The sequence below is a fragment of the Poecilia mexicana genome, unplaced genomic scaffold (genome assembly GCF_051168715.1).
Source record: "Poecilia mexicana isolate PSO_F unplaced genomic scaffold, ASM5116871v1 scaffold_1, whole genome shotgun sequence".
Lineage (NCBI taxonomy): Eukaryota > Metazoa > Chordata > Actinopteri > Cyprinodontiformes > Poeciliidae > Poecilia > Poecilia mexicana.
In genome coordinates, this window is record NW_028263370.1 from 19,250,703 (window position 1) to 19,270,326 (window position 19,624).

Consider the following 19,624-nt stretch of genomic DNA (forward strand, 5'->3'; position numbering starts at 1 on the left):
GAGGGAGATAAAAGGCTCCTAAAATACCTCTGGTCAACTGGAACAAATCAAGGAAACCCCAAAAGGAACACACACACACTCGAACACGCGCACACACACACGCACACACACATGCGCAATGTTTGCGATGCTCCATCAACCAAAGTCTGCATGAAAACAATCACTCTAGCAACTGCCTGAATGAACATACTTTTACCCTGCTATTAGCTATGACCTCTCACTCCTTAACATACAATTAACCAGGTAATGGAGTGGAGAAACAAAAAGACACTCCAGGGGAAAATATTTTCAGGACTTGCTTACTCTAATCTTATGCATGCTGCTGTATGTGCTGCACTTAACAACTTCAGCAGGCAATGATCCAGATAAATCAGAAAAGAAATGTTTGCTGTTGATCTTGGTGAAGAGGCCTAACTTGATAAAATATGCACAGAGGCGTCCACTCAGGGACATTTGGAGTTTGGTCATGACTCGTACCGTTTTGCACGTCCAGAATGTGATGTTTGTCGAGCATCCATCCTCCCATGTTGGAAGCATCCATCTCATAGCCCTGCAAAATGGCCGTCCGCTTCTCCCACAGGATGAGGTCCAGACATGACTCGTACTCAAACCCCACCGACACTGTTGGACACGCACAGAAGAAGGGCAGGTGTGTGACGACGCGTAATCCAAATCCAAACAATTAGGAAAAAATCAGCTAAAAAATTAACAGCAAAGTTACAGTTCTTCAGTCTACAGACACTTTAGCTCCAGCGTCCTTTTTTTACTCTAATTTATGCAAGCCGAGAAGCTCATACTGTGAACCCCGACACACACACACGCACGAACGCACACACACGCACACCCACACACCCACACACACATTCAGACACACCTAATTAGAAAATAAAGTGAAGGTATTCTCCAGGATTCATAAATGAAACTCATTTGCATGTTTTTGGCATTGTTATTATCATGAAAGCATGAAAGGTTATGCATAATGCGATGACAGACCCATGGTAACATCTCAGGCAGATGAACATGTTAAACTGAATGTAAATAACAATTAAAAAAATAACATAACAATCATTTATCTTTAACTTGGTTCATGTCTAACATTTTGCTTTCTCATTTTCCTTCTGTAGAATAAAAATATGGTTATAAATTGCTAACCTCTGAACAGATGGATGGCTAAATGAATGAATTCATATTCGATATTTTCTATTGCATGATACAAACTCAAGCTATAAAACCGACTGGGGGTTCATTAATTTGTATCCTGATGTATTTTTTTCCCTTGAAAAACAAAATAAACATTTAGGTAATGATAAACAACACTTATATTTCGTGATATTTGATAATTCTATGGTACTTTTTGTTTGCTTAGGGTACATTTTTGCAAACTCAATAAAAATTTCATGTCAAAGCAATCAGAAAATCTTGAAGGGTTTGTCTTTATCTCATTCATTTATCATTATATTGCTATTATTCTATCGTCAATTGTTCTTAATATTATTTATACGTTTAATACAATCCATAATGCGTTTCTTTTATTTCTAAAATGTCTCTGTTCTTCAGCAAATTCATCAATCTCACCCGTATCATTCAACATCATGCAGAATCACTTATATAATCCTTCATGCTGCAAATGTACAACAACATATTTTCAGTACTTCTGTTTTTCATCAAATTTACAGTTCAGATAACTGCATTTGAAGCAGCAGCAGCTGCTAACAGAGCCTGATAATATCCTTTCCCATTGTAAGAAGTAGTGTCTACACCCACAGCAACATACAGTTTGAGGTCATTCACAGAAGCAGGAGTCTCTTTCAAGATGAGTCTGACATGTGCAGAATCAATTACCAGTAATAAGTGCACAACACGTTTGTGTCTGATGCGTTTCCGTCCTGCTTTGATGTCTCGGTGAAAGCTAAGGTTTTAGTGAAAGGCAGCAGCAGTTTTTTTGATCCTGATGGCATGAATCCTGTGTGTTTATTAACTATTATGAAAGAATGCAGCGTATTTTGAAGTTTATTCAATAGGTGATATGCACGTCACTGGCATTTCCTACTGCGAGAGATTTTGTTTTAAGATTAGCCTTTTAAGACACAATAAAATAAATCTGAAAGGCTAAAATGAGTTGAGGAGGAATGCTCTGACTCTCATATATTATGTATGTAGACTATTATGACTGCTTCCAGTCTGATTTTCAGGTCACCACTGGCAGGTCTGGAAACGGCTCTTAAGCTAATTTACAAAAGGTTAGGCCATAAACAGATCACACGTTTAGAGTCGCTGAAGATTAACATGGCATATAATTAGAAAAACTCGATGAATGTGTTTGGAAAATATTTTTTATCTGAATTAAGTTAGCCAGGATTGGAGTTTTTCTGTAAAACAGGAAACAGAAAGTTGGTGGAACTTTGCTGCAGTTTTGCTCCTTATTCATGCACACACAATATTTAACAGCGGTAAGACTAGTGAATAAAGTAGAATGTGTAAATAAATTATTTTGATTGCATAATGAACTGTGCACAGACTTTTACAATGTGGGTTTGGAAAAATGTCAGTATTAGGCATCAAAGACTTTATAGTTTTGCTCCATATTGTACCCTCAAAATGGCAAGAACAACCATTATGTTGGTTTAAACGCCTAAAAATCATCTGGATTAAAGCAGCACTGGTCAGAATTGTGTGCTTGATTTCTAACTTTTGGTTCTGGTAAAGCTTTAACCAGCTGGTGGTGAAAAAGATAAAAGATGATTCTGATATTGATTTAAGAACTTTAACACGATTAGATAAAAAAAACAAACTGCATTTAAATAATTTTTTGTAGCCTCACTGCTGCATGAAGTCATTTATTGAGTAGATATCCCCCCATTTGAATATGGGAGCTGTCACAGTAAAACTGTATTTGGCATCTCAACTTAGCAAGTAGTCATTGCAGAAGTTTGTTTTGAAATAAGAAACAGTTTAAAAGATATATTTTCAAAGATAGTGTAACCAAGCGTTAAGTAGTAGAAAAATAATTAGTAAAATATCTGAAGAACGCAGCAGTTAGACGTTTTATTTGTTGCTCACCAACTGCTTCTGACAGTCCGAAGACGCGCTGACCGTAGGCGTCTGTCTTATCCCAGATAAAAGTGTAGGATAGATTTGGTTGGGCTGGGAACCATTTCTGGAAGAGACGACCCACTACCGCCACCATCAGGTGGACCTGCATCAAGAGAACAACGACACAAAGGTCACTAAAGTTAACCTCACATTTACTCTACGTGACAATGCTGACCATGATGTTGTTGGTACAGATTCTGCAGATTCTAATTATTTTAGATTACTAAAAGGACTCGCCTTCATCAGGTTGAAAGGAATTGATGATTGTGTCATGGAAACTTTGAGGACTGGTTTATATCCAGCAGCTCTGGAGCTGAGGTAGACCAGGTTCAGATCACTGCCTGGTATTGAAGTTTCTTCTTGGAGAACCTGCCAGAAAAACAACACAAACACAATCAAAGCTCACAAGTATTTCATTTCACTGCTCAAACTTGTTCTCATTTCGATGTGAAGCTGCAGCCACTCTACTCCGGGTTCCCCCCTCAGGTGATGAAGTTCCTTCCTGGAGCTCTAAGATGAGAAGTGTCGAGTCGTGACCGTAGCTGAGAGTCGGAACATCTGCCTGGGCATCTCCTGTCTCATCCTACCATAACTTGTGAACAAGACAAAAAGATGCTTGAACTCCTTTGCTTGAGGCAAAGAATGACCCTAATTTGGAAGGTGCAGCCCAACTCATCAGCTGTGAACCATTAATAAGTAACTGACACACAGCATTAACACTGACAGACCTGAACATGTTAGCAGGATTTTTATTTTTTTTAAATGGCAACTGAATAATAAATAACGATGTAAGCCTGTTACAAGAGAGAATATTCAACACAATGTTTGTTCCACAACATTTAACTCACTCCCAAAGCCAATTTAGTCACTAATTAACCTAACATGCATGCTAATTGGGCTGCACAACGTCACACTTGTTAGCACTGTTGCATCGCAGTAAGAAGCTCCTGGATTTCCACATAGAGTTTGAATGTTCTCTATATATATGTGTGGGTTCTCTCCAGAAATGGGCCCTACGGCATCATCATTCGGTCAAAAAACATTCTCTAGACTGAATGGATAGAAAGATGGAAGGATGGATGAATGGATGGGTGTAATTTGGAGTGTCTGAGGAAATCAGCGGTACCCCAACCCACACATGCATAGGGAAAAACGTGCCAAGACTCAAAGTTTGTGTGTGGAAATGATTGCGGTGCAATCATGTTTTTTTACTAATTACTAAAATATCCACAGTTTTAATTGGAGAACAGTGAGAGAGACCAGAGAAAGAATACGTCTGATATAGAGGAAGACTATTAAGAAAAAGATTATTCAAAAAAAGGATCCTCGGGGAGTCATTCCTCTTCCTTGGACCGTTCTGGTGTTGCACTGTTTTTCAGCACGATTGGCTTTTCATTATTTGAACATTAAGTGTTCATTACATATCCATTATGTCCCCTTTAAGATCGCCCTTGTATCTGATGAAGCCAACTCGCCAAATTTCATCAGGCCACTACTAGTTGGCTCGCCTTTCAGCTGCCCCCACATACACACACACGTACTTACTTGAGTCACACACTTTCTCTTTTTTTGGAGTATTACAAGAAAATTAAAGACACGAGGCAAATAAAAAGTAATCATGGAGCACTGGTTAGGGCTGTAAAACTCTAAACTACTGTCGTCTGTTTCACTTCCACAGGAGACTGGTTAATGCAATGTGACGACCAAAAGCCCAAATCTAAAACACACACACACACACACACACACACGCACACACACACACACACACACACACACACACACACAATCGCTCTTCTTCACTGTTTTCAGTAGACCCACTTCATCCTGAAGCCACACAAGTGACAAACTCCTCTTTTGTTCTTTTCTAACACACAGCTGCTCACACTCTCATTTGTGGTCAGGAGTTGTTCAAAGTGAAAGAACTATATTTAGCTGTGTGTGCATGTTTGTCCATAATACTCTTCTTTAGGAGGATGTTAGCAGAATTGAGAATAATTTAGTGCATGGTCATTGCCGCAGAACGCATGCAACAGCTATTTCAAAAGCCATAAACATTAAAATGACAATCAATATGTAGAACAAAGCTGCAGTCTGCAATAAAAACAGATTATTGCATGGCAGAATGAGAGAGGACATTTATTTTCATTCCAATAACATTAAATACAACAGATTTTTAGCTCATAACAGTTTCACAAACGGAGAGTATTATGTATTTTCCAGTCACTAGAGCCATTTTATAGTGCAACTGTGAACTATATTTAGTAACTGTGGAGAACATAGTTGTTGTAATGAATAACTATGATACGTCCAGTTGTTATGAAAATGTTGAAAGAATGGATTTTGCATAATTCCCCCTTTAAGTCACCAATACAGCTTGAATGATGTTTTGTCAGTGCAGTGCAGATTCAATTTCTGTTTAAACTGAAAAATGTATCACAATATACGCGTTTTATATCAGTCGATAATAACAACTGTCAATATTGATAAATATTGATTCGGTTTTTTTTTTTACTGCAGCACTGAGGTAAAAAAAAATCTGATTTCTGCACAAATTTCTGTTAGAGTGAAGGATTTGGTCAAGCAAATTTAACATTTATAACATACATAATTAATAGCTGTAGCACAATCTTTATCACCTGACTCTAATCTAAAACACACATTACAACAAACCCATGTTGTAAAGTGGACTATTTATCTACAATAGGAGTATTAGTATGAACACCGTCCTGCACAAATTCATCACCATTAACAATGCATTGTCAGCACAAATCTTATGAGTAAGATTATGACTAGTACTTGTACTGGCTCAGTGGTTAAAAGTACTACTAAGTAACATGTAAGTGGTCCAAACACATCTAATCTTGTTAAATACAGACTTTGGCGGATCCTCATCACATCCAATCTTCCACAATCAAATTTTCTCGTATTTCTCACTGTTATTCACATCCAGTTCTTAACTCAGTTGTTCCAGGTGAATACTGGATGGAATATCTGGCCAGCAGCCTTCAGACAGGTTTACCGTACCTGGGTTTCAGGTATAATGGGGCCATCGTCATGTGATCCTTTGAAAAATGTAGAGAGGGGCGAGGCAACGATCACTGGACTGGGTCTAATAAAGCCACTCAGGTCACAGCTTGGAATGTCATTTTCCTCCTGGAATAAACAAACACGGATTGATGAACTGTTTTCTGTTTGTAAACACAAATTTATTTCATAAATCAGTGCCAGTACATAAATTATGAACACGTATCTTCCTTTAACAACATCCTAAGTCAGTATGTTTCCAGTCACGGGAAAGAACTAAAAAGTCAAAAAGTTCAAAAACCTTTGACTAAGTGGCAGATATGGTTAATTACCACATTATGATTTTAAGGAAACGTGTCATCTGTGTAGAAATATGTGTCAAAATGTACCTTCTTCATCACCAGAGTGTCCATCACATAGAAGACGTTCCATGGCACCCACACGGTTCTGTACTGAGTGATAAATGGAGCACGCTCAAAACTGAGGGTCAGTGATGCCCCTCCGTTGGCCAGGAGGTCGAACCTGTGAACACACCAACACCAAGCAACCAGGTGGATCAGTTTAAAACAGCTCCGAAAACAGTCCGAAGTTATTTTAAGTTAATTATTTACATAACTTAACATTGACAGATACACTGATAAATGGTTGATCTGTTTGTTGGATGGCTATTAATTTAATTAGTTAATTGATTGGTCTATTAAGTCATTGGTTGGTATGATGGTTGAACTCTTGGTTCATTGACAGGTGGGTTGACCTTTCTGTTGGTTGGTTGGTAGATTGACTGGTTGGCAAGTGTGTTGGTAGGTTAATTTGAAGGTTGGTTGATCTACTGGTTAGTATACGAGTGTGTTGATCTATAGTTAGCTAGATGAAGTGGTTGATCTCTTAAATGGTTGGTCTGTAACATAAAACCCTCCCTAGAATCTAGAGTCTTGTATAAAATTGTGCAAAGAAAAAGGCCCAGTTTTTACCAAGTTCTAAAACTGTGTATAAATGCGTTGTAGAATTTCCCATTTAATTGTTTTAACAAAAATCAAGTCACAAAAAAGCTACGTATGAACAACAATGTTCCGACTAGCTGCCAGTGTGAAAGCAAATTCTGGAAGTAGTTTTGCAGCGTTTATCGTCCTGCCAGGGTTTGCCATGTGAAGACAGAGAGAAGATCTGAAACTTCTGAGCTGCTTTTAGCTCCAGACACTATAAACAAGACAAACGAACGCAGCCAAAGTGTAGATTCGAGTCGGACTGTCAACTGTTTGACACATTTGATGAGCAGCACATATGGCTCGACACACTGTTTTTGTTCTGCTAGGCTTTCAAGAGTCACACTTGATTGTATCCTCTCAGCCAACTGTGCTGAAGTGATCCAAGCAACAGTAGCAACATAGCGAGGGGAATCATTTAGAATGCAATTGGTCAGCCAACACCGTGCATTGTGAGCAGATGTAAATATGCCTCTTGAATCGAGTTGTGGGCAACTCAGTTACAGTGACAGATGGGTTGAAATTTTAAGCAGTGTTTCTAAAATAAATGTTTTCAAAGAGGGTGTTTGTGGAAATTACAATTATGTCTCTGCACAGCTTGGGAAATATCATGGGAGAAAAGCGGCTTCAGAAGTGTTGGCAGGTGTGTGTTTATTAACTAGCACTCAACAGCATTTAAGCAGTCTCATCATAAGTATAAGAAAACAGCTGGTCAGAATAATTCTTGGCTAAATTTGCATAATGGTGTTTACAAAGGGGTGACAAAACGACATTATCTCACACAGTTAGACACATCCAGCTCCGGCGCTGGCTCCTTTCATGTTCCACACTGAACATGTTTCATAGAGGCAGTTTTCCTCTGACAATAAGCAGTAGCTGCTCACTTTTGGCTTAAATCATAAACAAAAAGGACAGTTTTCGAATAAACTAGTAGGGTTTTCTGTATGAATGAGCAGTCTATGTTTTTTTAAAAGGAATCTAAAACATATTCTGAATATATGGGAAACTAACAATTCATTTTTCTGTTCATTCACTTTGCATTGGCTTGGCTTGCAGTGTCACATCCAGTTTAATCAGTGGCTCTATACAAAGACAGCATTTCCCACCATTTTAAATCTCATCTCGACAAAACACAAAATCATAGAAGCTCATTATAAACCATCAGTTCCATTTAAAAAATCTTTAATCCTGTGCTTTCAAAGTTGATTTATTGATCCTTTGTTCTCCTGCTGAGACATTTACAAGCTTTTTTTGCCCAAGTCAGGTCTCATTCAGTCAGTGCTCAACAATTATCTGATGCATGCTGGCTAGTGTACACAGTATTGTTGTAAGGCAGAATTAAAATAATTACCTTTTAGCCTAATTTAGCGGTCAGAGAGAACAGCTTTAATCATTAATCAAGGCATCAACCTTGATCACTTTACCTTCGCCTTTAATATTGTTTTAAGAGACTCAAACCCTGGAACATGATGCCAGTCTGAGTTTAGTCTGGATTGTTTAGAGAGTTTAAGTCGAGTCTGAAATCATCGTTCTCGTGCCAATCAGTCAGAAGGAATCAAAGTCACTGACTTTATTCCCTATTTCTGCTCTCTTGCACTGAAAGAAATGATGTGTACATATGCAAAAAAGTGTATAATGCCTGCATTCCTAAATGTTACAATGAGAAGAAGGGACACAATTATTGCCCCAAATATGCAGAGCATTTTAGAACAAAAGGAAGCTACAAGTCTAGCAAATGCTTAACGCTATTTGAAACAAGCAGAAGCTACAGTGAAGGGCAGAAATCAGGAACTGATTACTGTAATTTTCAAAAGCACCAAATTGTAATTAATATGTCACTTTTCACTCTGCAACAGATTGGAAAATTACATTGTACATTATTCAAGTTGCTAGGTAGAACTTTCAAAGAATTTTGGTACTCTTAAATTAATTATTTTCAAGATAAATTCAAACAGGGTTACATCTACAATGTCGGTCTTTGAGAGAAATACGTACATGCCATCCTTGCGTGTTATAGTGTATCCATGGTCAGGGTAGTGGACAAATGTCACATTGACTCCAATCAGAGGAGTCCCATCTGAAGTCAGCACCTGGCCTCGGATTATCGACACCAAGCTGGAGAGACAAACAGGTCAGAGGTTTTTAACAAAAGATATGGGCACTCGCAAAAACTGGCAAAACCTGTTTGATTTTTATTTGTAAAGCAAACAGAAACATCAAGTTTACAAAACACAACTTGACTTGAAAAATACATTTGTTTCCCAAAATAAAACACAAGATAGACTAAATACACACATACACTTAATAATGGATTTCAATTTACACCTAATTCAAATTCAAGAGAAGAATATCACATCAAACCAACAAAATATGGATTGAGTTAAAGTATATTTAATATCTGCTCAAAGGTTGTTTTTTTGCTAAGCTGCATTTAATCTGACAAACAAGGCTCATCAATATCAATATCAATATTAATATGTTTATGGATGTCTGAATATGAGGGACATTCAACACAGAATTGTGTCTGTACTTATAATTCATGATTCAGAGGTTTTGGCCTTGATATTATTTAATTATTCATAGTAGTGCTGAAATTTTATTATTTTTCCAACAAGACCCAACTAATGCCTCATTTCCCCTGAGCAGTTTGGCACAAGTCTGTGCGGTTTGGTACGCTATTTTATGGTCCGGTATTCAATCAAAGAAGAACTCTAGATGTTTTACCTTCATCTCATCTGAAATACTTACTATGAACAAAAGCACAGTAAAAACACACCCCCATGCTTTGCAGAATCTCTAAATAATGTATTTTCCGGACTGTGGAGCGCACCTTACTATAAGCCGCATCTACAAAGTTTTTTTTGTTTTTTTAAACTGGAAACGTTTCATATAAACCGCACTGGGCTATATGTCGCTGGTATCTCCGTCGCTCTCCGTTTGTAAATCTGCTGTTAAGGACGCAGCCGAACCATGGAGTCATTCATGCCGAGCTTACAGTGGCTCCATTTCCCTCCTGTACTACCAGATCGATATCTTTTAACTTAAAAGCTGCATCATATGAACTTCTCCGTGTTGTTTCCATGAAGAGGGGATATGAGTTTGAAGAAATTTCTCAATCAAGCCTGCTGCTAGCATGTGCTTGTTCTAAATGAAAATTAGCATTTTCTTCTTTGATTTCCAATTTTGACTTCTGATGATTCACTTACTGCTAAAGCGCCCCCTAGTGGTTGAATAAAAATCCACAGAAAAGCCGCACCGGGGTATAAGCTGCATGGCTCAAAGCGTGGGGGAAAAAGTAGCGGCTTATCGTCTGAAAAATACGGTACATGAAGCCAACAAGAAGTACAAATACTGATTCATTCTGAACATTGTCTTGATTTTTACATCAAATCCTACTTGTAGAAACAAACATTAAAAGGTGAATGTGTACAGGATATTCACTTTTAAATGCTGAAAAGCAAAAGAAAAATTAGTTATTGTCAAACGTGACTTTTTAAAGCTTTAAAACTTGATTTGACTCTTTACACATAATTATAGAAAAAGTTGCTGTCACAGTTTCATATTTGCTACAAATGTTGGCATTTCCTTACATTTTACACTGAAAACAGAAGCAAATGTTGTTTTGTTTGTGAGGCACCCCAGTTTTGTATATTGCATGTGTTGGGATACATTGTGTAAGGTGAATATTATATGACATTGCATCATAATAGTTTACCTTGCCTTCACTTTGACTGAAAGTGATTTTAGATTTTTTCCCCATGTGTATACCGTAATTACAATGTTATACTATGTTTTATATTCAACATCAAAATGTTCTTGCAGCTGATGTTCACAGGGTAGAAATCTGCAGTGTCTTTGCACAACCACTAAGCCCTTTGAAGTCACAAATCATTTTATTCTGCTTCATTTCTCTCTGATCCTGTCTGTTCAGTAACATAATCTGTCTTATTGGATTTTGTGTAAATAAGTCCACAAACATGACCTCAAATGAATCAAGCGACTGATACAGTTCAGGTAATTGGATATGTGTGTGATTTCATGGAAACAGATCTGAAGAGAACTACTGAGGTTATTTCATGTTGCTTTTCTGGCAGCTGGCCGTGTGACCCGGCTGCATGTTTGTCTGGACGTAAATCTGATCATTCAGAAGGAATTTCAGTGGTAGGTGTGAACTGTCCTACACTTGAAGCGTTCCAGTTGTAATTGAAACAGCCAGATGCCAGGCAGTGGTAGGTCTGAACGGGGCTTGAGTGAATCCTCATTCCTCCCTGCATTCGTTCACACCTGTACTTAGAGCTGTCCGCTTGTGATTGGATCAGCCACCATGAATTTTAGCAACAGGTTTAAACAGCCTCTCTTTTTCTCTTGCCATCTCACTGATTCCCCCATTTTGAACGTTGCATCTGCATTCAATGTCTATGTGCGATGTAATCCGATCTATAAACAAATGGTTTTAACATCAACCAGTCCTTAACTACCATCCATGTCTTAACTATGAACTTCTGCGTATTAAGGACCAGTGTTGCTTATGGAGAAGGATAGCACTTCCTGAAAATATTAGTAATTATGTCAGAAACCTTACACACACAAGTTTGAATATCTACCAATATTACAACTTTGTATTGACTTTCCTTCATTTTAGTAACTGCATTTATGCCCAACTATTGCTAATCTATTCCTAACCTTAACCGAAGCCTAATTCACACCATACCTCCAAATCTAACCTCTAACCTCAGACAAGGTTGTTCGTCGTATCAGAACCGGGCTTTGGTCCCCATAAGGCCCATTGGTCTCCAGAAGGTTGGCAAATATGCCAGAAATGGTCCTAAATAGAACAGCTAAACAAGAACACGCGTACACACACATACACGCAACCAAACACACGTACAATAAATCCTTTTTATTACAAGGTTGTGAGCCCATTCATTATAGAAATATTGGACAACTTTATTACAGAGTTCATGGCCCTCTCCTTTTATGAAACATTCACACAAGCTGGCTGCATAAGAATGCCATTATGTTTCTTCCTCGTAAGCAGCGCGACTTTGACTCAATGTGTTTTACAGACAGCCACTTTCTCCTTCCCTCCCATCACATGAATGCCATCTTTGTGGCAGATGTGAGCAGAAAAAGTTGGCAGACTTTAGGCTTTGGTGTTGTCATATTTCTTCATTAAACTGACTCTGTCCACCACAAAAGCTGATTGCCATGAGAAATTGACAACAAGGACAATGAGGGAAATTAAAAGAACTGTTTATTTACATTTGATTTAAACAAAAGTCAAATAAGCCATCAAGCATTACATTCAGACCTCCTGTGTGGTCCCTGACCTGTTGAGATACGGAGTCATCCAGACTCCTGAAGATTTGCTGTGTTATCTGGCACCAAGATGGCAGCAGCAGATCCTTTAAGTCCTGGAAGGTGGCCCCATAGATCATACTTGTTTGTCCTGCAAATCCCACCAATGCTGGATTTAACTGGTGTGGGGATGTTGATCTGAGAAGGCCAGGTCAACAACAAACTCAGTTTTGTGTTGTGACACAGTGCATCATTGTGCAGAAAGAGCCTGCAGTCATCAGGAAGTACTGTTTCCATGAAAGGTGAGCATGATCTGTAGCAGCAATGAACGTAAAAGTAACATCTATGTGTAAAGGAGACGAGGTTTCTCAGCAGGACATTTCCCAAAGGATTGCATTGCCTGTAGAGACTTTCCTTCTGCGTATACTGTAGCCCATTCGGCTGCCATATTTTGTTCATGTCATTGACACACACACAAACTCGCGCACACCCACACGCACACGCACGGACACCCACACACACATCCATGTGATGTTAAAGAAAATGGGATTCATCAGACCAGGCCAACTCTTTTAATTGCTCCGTGGTCCAGGGGTCAGCATAGCTACAGTGCCAAGTCAGTTCCTACGTGGCTCCACACACAGCAAACTGGGAGTCACTTTCTGATCTGTCACTTTTCCACCAGAACCAGCTTTAACCTTTTGACCACTGCAATGATCCAGCCATCATAGTTTGGTCCTTGTTAAATTCGCTCAAATCCTTAATCCACCAGATTTTTTCTGCTTCAAACACATCAGTTTTAAAGACAAAATGTTAACTCTGTATATCTTACCCACTACCAGGTACCATGCTAATCAGTGCTATTTGTTTGCTTCAGATGTGACCGGTCATAATATTCAGCTTAAACCTATTTTTGTCACAGTTTTCTCCTTGATCATTTCTGTTCTCCTTGCAGTCCCTTTCTTTTCTTCCCTCGTTTGAAAGCCCATCCTAGTTGGCTTTGGAAAGCAATTTGGCTTCAACTACCATGGATAAGATAAACATTTGTGGGCCCAGACCAACAGACAAATGAAATAATCAGTTCACCAAACATGAAGACTTAGAGAGAGTACCTTACTCTCACTAACAGGTGAGGCATGAAAACTGTAACAAGCTGGTTGGGAAGTGAGAGCTGCACAAACATGCTGGGCAAACAGACTTTCAAATGATATTTTTACTAATTTGTATTGACAGAACTTAACTAACAACAAAAACACACCCAAAGCTCACAGATTACAGACAGACAATTACCTTTTATTGAATGGAGACTCTCCAGTGATGACATGAGTAGATTCAGGGCCAACCAGGAAGTGAATGCGTTGATAGAAAGATCTGGCCGCCTGAGAAAGACAAGAGTTATAAACAAATAGATAATGTAATTGTCAGTGATTGTCACTGTTGGAGGACAAATCAAAGTTTTCCAAATAATTGCATGCTGTTCCCTACCTGCTGGGGTGCCATTGAGGAGGGAGACTGGCTGAGCACTTCAGCAGGGTCTGGAGACCCTTTGCAGTATAACTGGTTTTGACAAGAGGGCTGAAGACAGCAGTCTGGGTCCATACAGTCAGCCAATCCATCTGAAACCCACCAGCAAAGCCTTTCATCAACAAAACTGACATGAAATGTGTGGTGCTAATCTTAAAGCCCAACAATACAGGCAGGTTTGGGGGTTTTAAACATCATTAATTAGAATTTATTGTGATAACAATAGCTATCATGACATGAAATTTATCGCAATAAATGATAAATGCCCACTCCTGGTATCATGTAATTCCAGAAGATTTATTCGCTGCACATCTCCAGTTCCACCAAAATATGGTGATATATTGTATTTAGATGTGCCTAATGTCCAGGTCATTTGAATGCAGCAGATTCATTGTGATGTTCAGGAAGCAAACTTGAGATGATTTGGTCTTTGTGGAATGGTGTATTATCCTGCTGGCTGCAGCCATCAACAGACGGAAACACAGTTTATAAAAGTATTGACATTGTTAGCAACGATACTTATTGAAGTTGTCGTTTTTAAACAATGCTCATTAGATACAAGACAGATTGGATTGCAAACTTTGTGCTGTTCATGCACAATTCTGATCATGCCATCTGAATGTTACAGCTGAGACTCACCGGCATATCTAGGCGCACAAATGCTTCTCTCTTCGCTTTGCTTGGAAATTCAACTAGATCAGCAGCTTCTGAAATACTCAAACCTATCTAGTATCAACACTTGTACAGTATCACTTCAATTTCCTTTATTCCACCTACTGAAAACCCAAACAGCAAGCCCATGTAAAGGCTTATATCCACTGAGATACAATCGTATCCTTGGCTGATTGTTTTAATACGCAACTGAATAAGGACCTGATAAAGTGGCCAGTGAGCGTACATCCTTTTTGGATTGAATTAAAACTGATGGAAGAAAATTAATCAAGACATCTGTTCAGAGCTAAGTAGTAATTTTTGCTCCAATGCATTGCAGCCAATTGATAGTGGACCAAATAGATGCTCTGTACTGGCCTCTGAGCAATGCCATTCCACGCCCCAATAATAAGCAGCACAAATGGAACGGAGGGACAGGAGATTAGAAGAATATATGAGGGGCAGAGAGTGAAAGAGCAGTAAGAGTGGAGACAGATGGAGGAATGGAAGGATAGGGTGAGATATGCAGGGTAATAAAAATCTCACTGGCTATTTGTCTCAGTTTCTTCAGAAGAAAAAAAACAGCTGTACATCTGGTGAACAGGCATCAGGGACTGAGATTACATTGAGGCACACAAACACATAGAAGCTCTGACACTTTTCATTCTCTATCTCCAGCTCCTCTTTGTTGCCCATATTTTAATTAGCCCACCACACTCATCAAACTCAGAGCTGGGTATAACACTTAAGCCCAGAGCATTATTTCTAAATCAGCCTTTTTCTTTGACTCTCTCTGCCATTTTTTTTTTTGTATTTTATTTTCAATGCGTTAGCTCTCCCTCAAGAAAAACCTAAAAGCAGATTTTTATTGAAGCTTCTAGTAGAACTGTTGCTGATTCAGATCTCTTTCCTTCTCTATAGCCTGTAATTTAAACACTCTACGAGGCTTTTTGAAGTCTGGTAGCTGACAGCGTTTCAACTCTACTGTCACATCAGCATTCACAACACATGTTCTCTTTTCATGTAGCAGCTGAGAAGTTGCAGCATTTTGCTGTAACAGTTAACATTCAGTGCATGTAAACACATCAACTGCATACATAGTTCTAAGCAGGATGCAAGGTGTTTATTAGAAGAGCACAGTCTATTTTAAGCAAGATAGTACCGCTCTGAGTTGAAGAGAAGCAGAGTAACAGAAACGCTACGAGTCGTGTGTAATATCATGACAACGCTGCACCTGGCTAACTGTTAGCCACGAGCTACACTACGGTTAGCGTCTGCATCAGATATTTTCTTCAACTTTCAGTTAATTGATTATTTCACAGCTTCCTAATGAGACTGAAATATCTAACTTGACTTCAACAATTAATCTAGTTGGACTTATCAAACATAAACTGCATAATTCTACTGGGAGGACATTTTTAGACCCAGGTCTTAATTTATAGAATCAATTCTTTGAGTGCAAAACTGTGCCCCTCAAAATTCATTAGAGTTCATTGTATTCTATGAAAAAGCTAAAAAATTATGAAAAGAACATTGTTAGCTTAAGTACTAATGACAAATGTGTCACTTTCTTCACTTATTTGATAAAGTGATCGTATTTTATTCAATGATTGTACACATATTTCAATGTTAATACAATGTCAGGTCTGATGTGATGCAGTTAAATTGATAGGTTTTCTTCTGATGGGTGAAATGTATCATTTTCTTTAAGAAAGTCAAGGTTAAGCCATCGCCCACACCTGACAGGTCCTTAGAGCTAATTGATCATGTGGAAGTAGAAAGACATCGTCTAATTCCCTGTTTTGCTGTTGAGACCCTTTTTGGTCAGCAACAAGTTGCCCTTTTTGGTTGGTCACACTAACAACCTGTGTCAGTGTGACCCAGAAAACCCAGTCTGACACCTGTAAGACAGATTACCGTCTGCAAGGCCAGAAACAACTGTATGCAGCGGTTCCTTGTCCCCCAGGCGGAGGGACACGGTGGGCTCCAGGACTGGTGGTCACTGATTGGTAGCAATCTGAATCTATGTTGTTCTGTGGCTATAAAAGTGTTCTGAAGATTGAACTGAACCTCGTCTCCCTCAGGGTTTCTGGGAGTCTAATGAACTCTGAACGTCCATTCAAGTTTAATTAGTGAAAGAAAAAAGGTTCAGAAAGTTCATTTATAATTTTAGAAATATTCCCTTTAATTCAGAGCAGCAAAGTCAGTGTTTGTTTCTCGCTCTGTTAGTAAATTTTACTATCTTAAGCTGACATGTTTCTATTTCCGGTTAATCAATAAGTAAAAGTCATGAGAAATGCACAGAAATTTCTTTGTGTTTTTAATCGGACTTATAGTTCAATCATTAGGAAGGAAAAAAATAATGCCTTCAGTTAGTCCTGGTTAACTTTAAGTGTGAATAATTTGCAGTATTGATGTACATTGATATATTTTCATGAAGCATTAATTTATGGTTCAGAGTAATCAAACTTGAATTTTGCACATATTATTGTTTCCATACAAACTAAATCGCATTTTGTAAGTTCTGAAACTTTTACTGTAAGAACAGAATAAAAAATTGGGAGTTTGAATTTTGATTGATATGGAGCTAAGTGTCATGCATGTTTGTGCTGATTCCAGTCTTTGCCAAGACGCAAAAGAGATTTTTAATCTCAATGGGATTCTCCTGGTGAAATAAAGATGAAATAAAAGAAATCATTTTGTGACCTGGATGTATTGTTACATTCCTATTTGATACAAGATTTCAGGTCCTGTGCAGGTTTGATTTCCTGGGTTAACAAGCTGGATTGTGATTCTTAAACCCAGTGGGAACAAAGAGAAAGTAAGTGTAAATATGTGCACATGTCTGTAATGATCCTTATACTATAAATAAACCCCTTGTGAGCTTGACAGGAGGCACAGTTAGACATTTCTTTGTAAAGAACAGCTTGATGTGAGGAAATCTGGTTCAGGTCTCCCAGGAAATACATCTTCCAACTCACATCATCTATATCACAAAGTATTCTACACACTGAACTTGACAGTGTTAGAACTCTGTGGGTGTTAGAACTTTAAATGCTGTTGACAAGAGAGTGGCTCGTCATGTATGCCATGCCTGTATTGCTAAAACTTCTGAGTTGTCTGTTGCTCAAACTACTGTTATTTGAAGTCACAGACGCCCTTTACCAAATACCAACATGGAAATATTTGAGTCGTTCTTGATGAAGGCCTGAGAAGAAGAAAACACTAAACATTTTTGGTTTGCAACCCCATGTTAGTAATCCCAAAATGCTCATTCGTGCTAAGATCCTTGCTGAGCAGGGGGAAAAAAAAGTTATTTAACAACAGTAGCCAGTAAACTTAGAGCTCAAACAGAAACACCCATAACTTTCCAAGTTATTTCTGGTAGTATCACCCAAATAGGTTAATAAGTTCAATGGAGCAGAAAAACCATGAATTGATATTTTCTTTCCTACAGCATTCACACTCCTCCATAATGCTGATTCAGACTATGTCAAAGCTGGAGCTGCAGGCCCATTAAGTTCTTTATCACCGATCATTAACATTTTATTTAATCTTTATCCATGCTTTACACACCAGTGATGTATTTAACCATCTGCTTCTGCTAATTACACAGTGCCCAGGCACCAGGTATACCTCCTTCGTTGTCCTTGCCATCAGTGCAAAGGGTTTCCATGGCAACGTGACATCCTGCCCCTCTCCATCCCGGCTGGCAAATGCAGTGCCATCCGCTGGCTTCCAGAGTGCATCGTCCATTGTTGTTGCAGAGACCTGGGCAGCCCTCTGGGCACAGGGGACAGACACGGAGTTAAGAAATGCAGCGTTGGTGTAGAAAACAGGCTCACAAATGGACAGTGGAACAATTCTTGTGGAAACAAGACTCAGTCTATTGATATTTTTCAAGGATGACAGTTTTGCACTGAAGTGCTGAAAGCTGCTGCTGCTTTTTTTCCCCCCCACAAATAAAATAATGAAAACCATGATAAACATTATTCAGCGCATTAAAAGTAAAGTTATTTATGGCTCTGAAATAGCATGATGACCAACACAGGTCAGTAAATCTCTACTGGAAACAAGAAGCTGTTTGACTGGGGCTTCCTTTTATTCCATTATAAAATGCTGATAAATATCAAACTGAACCTCATTGTTGGTGGGAACAAAAAAATAAAAAAAATAAATCAAACATCTCATTGCACACAGAGGTCAAAGAGCATCTGATTGTTCCAAGATGCATCAAAATTTAAAGTTGCAACAAACATTTCTTGACTTGAAGAAGTGTTCCTGCCCACTGGGCCTTTCCACATTTCACCACTTTGTAACCAAACACTTTGACACATTTTATTAAAATATTAAGTTACTAACACAAAGCGATACACAACTGTGATGTGAAATTTTTACATTTTTATTAACTCATTTTGTGTGAGTTGCATTTGTATTCAGCACCCTGAAGTCAGTATTTATAGAACCACCTTTTGATGCAATTAATCAACTTGGAGCAAAGGCTTTGCAGCCTGCAACGGCTTTTCTTCACTGTACTTTGCTGCCACCACCTTGATTCCCTGTGGTTAAGGTGTTGCACAGTGTCAGTGTTTTACCTCACATAGCATTTTGCAGGTAGGCTAAAATTTTTTAATTAGGTCTCATCTCACTTGAGTGCCTTCTATGTTCTTAATGCGTCTCCTACATGGCTTGTGGCACGCTGCAAATGAGACTTGCTAGCTGTGTTTCCATTGAACATATAATTGCACGAGCTGACATTTTGAAAATAAATTTGCTTAATGCAAATTTATTTGCATTTATTTGCATTTATTTGTAGCAATTTTGAAAAAAAAAACTTCAGTTTTTTGATAAAAGGTTTTGTCACTAGAATTAGTTTTTTTGTTTTGGCAGTATCAGAATTGGTTTATTTTGCAAAACTGCAATTAGACGAGTCACATGATCAACAACCTGATGTTGCCACTGGTGCAAACCATGAAGAAGACAACAGGAAGTAGTTGGAGGATGACAGCATGGCTTGCTTTTTAATGACTTATTGCATTAACAAACTTATT

The 19,624-nt window shown here is 38.5% G+C and overlaps 1 protein-coding gene across 2 annotated transcripts in view; it reads right to left on the reverse strand.

Moving 5' to 3' along the window:
• The window catches only part of tenm3 (teneurin transmembrane protein 3), a 248,719-nt gene that overhangs the window by 57,040 nt on the left and 172,055 nt on the right, over nt 1-19,624 (reverse strand). For both annotated transcript variants that reach the window (XM_088006070.1, XM_088006076.1), the window contains 9 exons: nt 18,210-18,356; nt 13,884-14,014; nt 13,689-13,777; nt 9,096-9,215; nt 6,507-6,639; nt 6,118-6,246; nt 3,331-3,462; nt 3,061-3,196; nt 478-621 (listed from right to left, as the gene is read on the reverse strand). In XM_088006070.1, the coding sequence (XP_087862196.1) occupies nt 478-621; nt 3,061-3,196; nt 3,331-3,462; nt 6,118-6,246; nt 6,507-6,639; nt 9,096-9,215; nt 13,689-13,777; nt 13,884-14,014; nt 18,210-18,356 (1,161 nt within the window). The remainder of the gene's footprint in view (nt 1-477; nt 622-3,060; nt 3,197-3,330; nt 3,463-6,117; nt 6,247-6,506; nt 6,640-9,095; nt 9,216-13,688; nt 13,778-13,883; nt 14,015-18,209; nt 18,357-19,624) is intronic.